The sequence below is a fragment of the Leuciscus leuciscus genome (assembly GCF_965113295.1).
Source record: "Leuciscus leuciscus genome assembly, chromosome: 22".
NCBI classification, from domain to species: domain Eukaryota; kingdom Metazoa; phylum Chordata; class Actinopteri; order Cypriniformes; family Leuciscidae; genus Leuciscus; species Leuciscus leuciscus.
The window spans coordinates 617,885-625,384 of NC_138746.1; the positions used below are offsets into that span (position 1 = coordinate 617,885).

At 47.2% G+C, this 7,500-nt stretch overlaps 1 protein-coding gene across 9 annotated transcripts in view; it reads left to right on the forward strand.

The window, feature by feature from the left end:
• The window catches only part of klc1b (kinesin light chain 1b), a 32,505-nt gene that overhangs the window by 3,648 nt on the left and 21,357 nt on the right, over positions 1-7,500 (forward strand). For all 9 annotated transcript variants that reach the window (XR_014201397.1, XM_082153369.1, XM_082153368.1 and 6 more), the window contains exons 2-6: positions 1,486-1,742; positions 3,578-3,808; positions 5,815-5,893; positions 6,721-6,949; positions 7,035-7,122. Coding sequence is in view for 8 of the 9 variants with exons in the window: in XM_082153369.1 (XP_082009495.1) it covers positions 1,494-1,742; positions 3,578-3,808; positions 5,815-5,893; positions 6,721-6,949; positions 7,035-7,122 (876 nt within the window). In the remaining variant the exon portion in view is untranslated. The remainder of the gene's footprint in view (positions 1-1,485; positions 1,743-3,577; positions 3,809-5,814; positions 5,894-6,720; positions 6,950-7,034; positions 7,123-7,500) is intronic.

The following is a 7,500-nucleotide window of genomic DNA, read 5'->3' on the forward strand; positions in this document are numbered from 1 at the left end:
AAATGGAATGAATAAGGCCTGTTATTATTTTAATTTCCAGTTAGTTTCTTGATCTCGCGTTTCTGAAATGTTTTCCAGATGTGCTGTTAAGTGGACAAACTCAAGCCTAGGTACTTTTTGAGGACTTGTAAAACTAAAACTCTGAAGATTAATAATCCCCTAAAATCGCCAAAGGTTTTGAAATGTTGACTATATTCCAGTGTTCTGTATAGATTTCATACTGCATTGCTATGGAAATAAGCCTGTTGTTCAAATGAACCTGATTATGCCCTCGGGCGCTAGAGTAAATAAATAAATTAAATATGTGGCAGCCGTTGTGTGCAGTAAACTTTCTTTTAACAAGCCTGTTGTACTGATGTGATGACCAATGATAGTTTTAGAGCTAGTAAGCCTATTTAGAGGTGCAGATTAATTCAGGTAGGACTCTGTGTAGACATATTTTATTATGTGTATTATGAGGTGGTCCGCGAAAATTCTTGATTACAAATAGTGGTCCACACACACAAAAAGTTTGAAAACCCCTGATCTAGGGAAATGGCAGTGCCTCTGGCTGTGATACGAGGCTGGAGTTGTTCTGAAGCTCACGCCTGCTCTCGCCTGATCTCGCCTCTCAGTGTCGAGCTGATCTAGCTGATGATGCTCTGACATTTAGGAAAATGTATTAAGTTCTGGAGGGACGAAATCATTGACAAAAGCGGTGATCTTTAGTGCTTTAGTGCTGCTGGTGTGTTTTGACTGTCCGTGTTGATTTCATGCACACAGAGTGGATAAACCTCAAGTAAACATGTCCGCTGGGTCAACAATACTCCATCTCTGGATGTAATCGATCTTCACTGTGTCTGTGGAACCGGCAGCCGCTCGACACTAAATCTGCTCTTTCCTTTTTATTCACTGTCCTTCCCAGCCTATTAACTTTGTGTTTTGTAGATGTTTTCCTTTATTTCTATTTTTTGAGATTCTTTATTTATTAAACATTTTATGTGTCTATATAAACACAACAAAGCCCAAGATCCGCCCACAATCATAAGAATTCTATTTCTTATAATTGTTTGTGTACAGCACTTTGGTCGGTGTGAGCTGAACTTAAACGTGCTTTATAAATGAAACTGTTGAATCTTTTAGTCTACACTCTTAAAAATAAAGGTTTAAAAGGGTATTTTTCACAGCGATGCCATTCAAGAACCATCTCTGGTTCCTCACAGAACCTTGTTTTATTCGTGTGAAGAACCTTTAAAGTCCCCCTGTGGTGAAAATCCAGCTTTTAATGTTGTTTATGTGGTGTTTTTGACAACTTTGACAAGCTATAATAAATGATCTGGTATTTTGAGCTGGTTTAGACACATTCTGGAGACACCAGAGATTTATATTACATCTGGTGAAAAGGGGCGTAATATGTCAGCTTTAATATGGCGTGACAGATCCTCGTTTCTGTGGACACCACTGCCACTAACCCTCCTCACGGTCTCTGTGTGCCTGTGTCCTCAGGCCGGATCATGTCTGCGATCCTGTACCCCCGAGATGAGAAGCTGGAGAAGCTGTCGCAGGAGGAGATCATCTCCAACACCAAGCTGGTGATCCAGGGCCTGGAGGCGCTGAAAAACGAGCACAACTCAATCCTGCACAGCCTCCTGGAGACCATCAAGTGCCTGAAGAAGGACGAGGAGGCCAACGTGGTGCACGAGAAGTCCAGCCTGCTGCGCAAGTCTGTGGAGATGATCGAGCTGGGGCTGGGAGAGGCACAGGTGAGGGCAGGGGTCAGGGGCTGGGAGAGGCACAGGTGAGGGCAGGGGCTGGGAGAGGCACAGGTGAGGGCAGGGGTCAGGGGCTGGGAGAGGCACAGGTGAGGGCAGGGGCTGGGAGAGGCACAGGTGAGGGCAGGGGTCAGGGGCTGGGAGAGGCACAGGTGAGGGCAGGGGCTGGGAGAGGCACAGGTGAGGGCAGGGGTCAGGGGCTGGGAGAGGCATAGGTGAGGGCAGGGGTCAGGGGCTGGGAGAGGCACAGGTGAGGGCAGGGGTCAGGGGCTGGGAGAGGCACAGGTGAGGTCAGGGGCTGGGAGAGGCACAGGTGAGGTCAGGGGCTGGGAGAGGCACAGGTGAGGTCAGGGGCTGGGAGAGGCACAGGTGAGGTCAGGGTCAGCGGCTAGGAGAGGCACAGGTGAGGTCAGGGGCTGGGAGAGGCACAGGTGAGGGCAGGGGTCAGGGGCTGGGAGAGGCACAGGTGAGGGCAGGGGTCAGGGGCTGGGAGAGGCACAGGTGAGGTCAGGGTCAGCGGCTAGGAGAGGCACAGGTGAGGTCAGGGGCTGGAAGAGGCACAGGTGAGGGCAGGGGCTGGGAGAGGCACAGGTGAGGGCAGGGGTCAGGGGCTGGGAGAGGCACAGGTGAGGGCAGGGGTCAGCGGCTGGGAGAGGCACAGGTGAGGTCAGGGTCAGCGGCTAGGAGAGGCACAGGTGAGGTCAGGGGCTGGGAGAGGCACAGGTGAGGTCAGGGGCTGGGAGAGGCACAGGTGAGGTAAGGGGTCAGGGGCTGGGAGAGGCACAGGTGAGGGTCGGGGGTCAAGCGTTTCATTCACTCACTCTTAAAGGAGTAGTTCACTTCAGAATTAAAATGTTCTGATGATTTACTCTCCCCTCGTCATCCAAGATGTTCATGTCTTTCTTTCTTCAGTTGAAATGAAATTATGGTTTTTGAGGAAAACACTCCAGGATTTTCCTCCATATAGTGTCTTCAATGGGGTCCAACGGGTTGAAGGTCCAAATGTGAGTTTCAGTGCAGCTTCAAAGTCTCGACACGATCCAGCCGAGGAATAAGAGTCTTATCTAGACAAACCAGCGGACATTTTATAACATTTATATACTTTTTAACCACAGATGCTGGTCTTGCACTAGCTGTGATGCGACACATGTTACGTCATCAGGTTGAAAGGTCAAGCGTGACGTAGGCGGAAGAACAGACCCAGTGTTTACAAAGAGAACGTGCAAGGACTAAATCAAACGCCATTTACAAAAAACATAAATAAATAAAAGGTAAAACAATGATGTCGGACGATTCTGAAGTTGGAGGAGAAACTGAGAGGGAGTTTTTCACCCTGCTCTACATTTCCCATCTACATCAGATTACCGCATCCCTTCAACCTGATTACGTAATGCGTGAAGTCGTGGACGTGCAAGATGAGCATTTGTGGTTAAAAGTATAAAAGTATATAAATGTTATAAAATGTCGGCTGGTTTGTCTAGATAAGGCTCTTATTCCTCGGCTGGATCGTGTCGAGACTTTGAAGCTGCACTGAAACTCACATCTGGACCTTCGACCCATTGGACTCCATTGAAGTCACTATATGGAGAACAATCTTTTCGACTGAAGAAAGAAAGACATGAACGTCTTGGATGACGTGGGGAGAGTACATTATCAGGACGTTTAAATTCTGAAGTGAACGACTCCTTTAAGGCCCCGATGGTTTCAGATAGCAACAGATATGTCAGTCACATGAACTGAATCCCGTTTCATATTGACTTCAGAGAGTGAACCAGTGTGTGTCCCAGTGCTTGTTCTGGCTGAATGAAGTGTGCTCGTGTGTCCAGGTGATGATGGCTCTGTCGAACCACCTGACGGCGGTGGAGTCCGAGAAGCAGAAGCTGCGAGCTCAGGTGCGTCGGCTCTGCCAGGAGAACCAGTGGCTCCGGGACGAGCTGGCCAACACTCAGCAGAAGCTGCAGAAGAGCGAGCAGAGCGTGGCACAGCTGGAGGAGGAGAAGAAACACCTGGAGTTCATGAACCAGCTCAAGAAGTACGATGAGGACGTGTCTCCCTCGGTGAGGTGGTGCATTACTGACGGTCATTACTCAATCCAGCGATCTGCTCAAATGTGCTAGCGATGTTTCTAGCACTATCAGTAGGGGCTTTCACACCGGAGGAACTAGGAACTATTTTAGTTATAGGAAGTCCTTTTGGAGGAACTAATTTACTCCTCCTTCAGAGTCGGTCTACACCAGTGCTATAGGAACTACAGTGACGGTAGTGTTCGCTGATTGGCCGAACACCAGCACCCGCCATTTTTAAAAAGGCTGTGTAAACACACAGATGATAGCATATATATTTACTCCAGAAGCTAACTCTATGAACATGTATAACAGTGATATATGGACCTCGTAACCTTTACGCTGAGGAGAAAATCCAACACAGCTTTGAGGGACCGAGAGAAACATGATTATGTAGTTCTGCTCAGCAACACCTGACATCAACACACGGCATTCGCTAATAACTCTTCATCACTGTCTACTTTCTATGTATAACAGTATCTAATAACGTATTACACAGGACTGTTAGACAGATCATAAACTAATGAACAGGAGAATGCGAGCGCTGTTTATTAGCTCAGGCTATGGCGTTCTCAGAGCCTCCAAAATAGAAGTCTCAACAACAACGTCACTTCAGAGTTCCTATTAGCGGTGCGAACGCAACCAGGAAAACCTTCCTAGGGGAACCTGGTGGCTAGAGATCCTAGAACTACCGGTGTGAAGCCCCCAGTGTTACAGCTGAGTGTGTGAAGCCCCCAGTATTACAGCTGAGTGTGTGAAGCCCCCAGTATTACAGCTGAGTGTGTGAAGCCCCCAGTATTACAGCTGAGTGTTTGAGTGCAGCGTTAGTGCGAGTGATTCCTCAGATCGAGTGTTTCGTGCGGTCTGACGTCAGATCTGCTCTCCATAAACCCCTGAGATCTGCATTCTCATGCTGGGAAACTCTTCAGCCCGTTGTGCATCCATTAAAAAAAGTTACACACAGATCCAAGTTTGACACAGTGTCAAAAAACTGTCATCAATATTTGAAGCTTGGGAGCGCAGACTTAAGTTTTCACATATTAAAGAAACCATTGTTGTTGAAGTAAAAAAACTTTAAAAAGTAAAACACAAAAAAAGTTATATAGGTTTAAGTTTATGAAAATGATTTATGAACATTATTTTATATATGTTGTAGATGTCGAACTCTAAAACTGCTAGAAAATCAAAGCCATAAATCTAAACAATTTGTGTTCCAAATTTGAAGTTAATATCTGAGATATGAAAAAAATAGCTTTCAGTGAGAGTTTGTTTGGGCACTGCTATTATTACACACACAATTCTTTTATTATTATTATTATTATACGCATACAAACCTTACTATGACATCCATACTAACAAACACACACACACACACACACACACAATTATCGCTGCATAATTTATCCGATTGGCTCTATAATATGCAGAAGCAGAAAACAGGAATAAAGTGAGTATTTGCTTTATGGGCCAAACCTGAGAAAATGGCACATCTGGTAAAACATAGTAAACATTTTAATTTTGAAGCCTATTAACAGATACTGCATCATATTATAGTTAAATGGCCCTGAGATTAAATATTGCAGTTTCAATGGGGACATTTTTGTCCTGAAGGTCCTGAGAGGAACTATTTTGTGTTACTGGTGTAAAATAGATTTATTAAAGGATATGGGGGTGAAATAATAAAATTCCAATAAAAATACACACCTGTGCCAATATTTATGCAGTTGGCATTAACACAGACACCATGATCAAAGAGACAAACATGTCCATAAGGGGTCACACAAGGGTCAAGACAAGAAAGGCTGAGAACTGGCTCCTGTAATAATCACTGTAACCAGTGTATAACTATACTATACTTCTCAATCCAAGTTACTGGTAATTTCAACATTTACTTCAACATTTACAAAATCTAAAGTTGCATTTGTTAATATTACTTAATAAACTATGAATAGCAAAAAAAGCAGCATTTGTATCAGTAACTGGATCTGCTGTGTGTGCAGGAGGAGAAGGATGGAGAGCCGCCCAAGGACTCTCTGGATGACCTCTTCCCCAACGACGAGGAGGAGCACACTCAAGGAAGTACGTGAACCCTCACACACACACGCTCGTGTCCCGTCACATTAACCCTGAGTAGAGTTCTGCACGGGCTTTAAACTGAGCCAGAACCCGACCTGACCCGACCCGACTATAAGTAACCCAGACCTCTGTAAGCCTATGACCCCTGACCTCTGTAAGCCTGTGACCCCTGTCCTCTGTAAGCCTATGACCCCTGTCCTCTGTAAGCCTGTGACCCCTGACCTCTGTAAGCCTGTGACCCTGTCCTCTGTAAGCCTGTGACCCCTGACGTCTGTAAGCCTATGACCCCTGACCTCTGTAAGCCTGTGACCCCTGACCTCTATAAGCCTATGACCCCTGACCTCTGTAAGCCTGTGACCCCTGACCTCTGTAAGCCTGTGACCCCTGTCCTCTGTAAGCCTGTGACCCCAGACCTCTGTAAGCCTGTGACCCCTGTCCTCTGTAAGCCTGTGACCCCTGACGTCTGTAAGCCTGTGACCCCTGACCTCTGTAAGCCTGTGACCCCTGTCCTCTGTAAGCCTGTGACCCCTGTCCTCTGTAAGCCTGTGACCCCTGACCTCTATAAGCCTATGACCCCTGACCTCTGTAAGCCTGTGACCCCTGTCCTCTGTAAGCCTGTGACCCCTGACGTCTGTAAGCCTATGACCCCTGACCTCTGTAAGCCTGTGACCCCTGACCTCTATAAGCCTATGACCCCTGACCTCTGTAAGCCTGTGACCCCTGACCTCTGTAAGCCTGTGACCTCTGTAAGCCTGTGACCCCTGTCCTCTGTAAGCCTGTGACCCCTGACCTCTGCAAGCCTGTAACCCTGTGACCCCTGACCTCTGCAGGTCAGCACCAGCACAACAGCGCGGCGGTAGCGGCGGCTCAGCAGGGCGGCTACGAGATCCCGGCGCGGCTCCGGACCCTCCATAACCTGGTGATCCAGTACGCGTCTCAGGGCCGCTACGAGGTGGCGGTGCCGCTCTGCAAACAGGCTCTGGAGGACCTGGAGAAGACCTCGGGACACGACCACCCCGACGTGGCCACCATGCTCAACATCCTGGCGCTGGTGTACAGGTGAGAGACCCGGCCCGAGAACCCGCGTCAGAACCGCATCAGAACCGTGTCTGATGACATCATCCTCTGTGTGTGTGTGTCTCAGGGACCAGAACAAGTATAAAGAGGCTGCGCACCTGCTGAACGACGCGCTCTCCATCAGAGAGAAGACGCTGGGGAAAGACCATCCCGCTGTGAGTCTCACGCTGCTCCTCTTATCCGCCGTCTTCATCTCGTCAGTGTGGAGGAGTTCTGCTGTTAGAGCACGGAAACCTTCTCTATATACACTTCATTTGTACAGCGCTTTTCATAACACACACCGTTACAAAGCAGCTTCACAGAAAGGGCATGAGTCCACATTACAGTTTACAGTGATCTGTTATCAGAGGAGACTGAGTTATGTATTTCAGAAATGTACATGTACAAAATCACAGTTAGCTAAAAAGGTATTAATTTAAACAATGTAATAATTAGATGCAGAAACTATTTGCTCATTGAAGTAATGAATACGTGTTTGTTAACAAATGATTATGACATTTAGAGAAATGTAGCTTTGGTGTGTGTTGATTCAG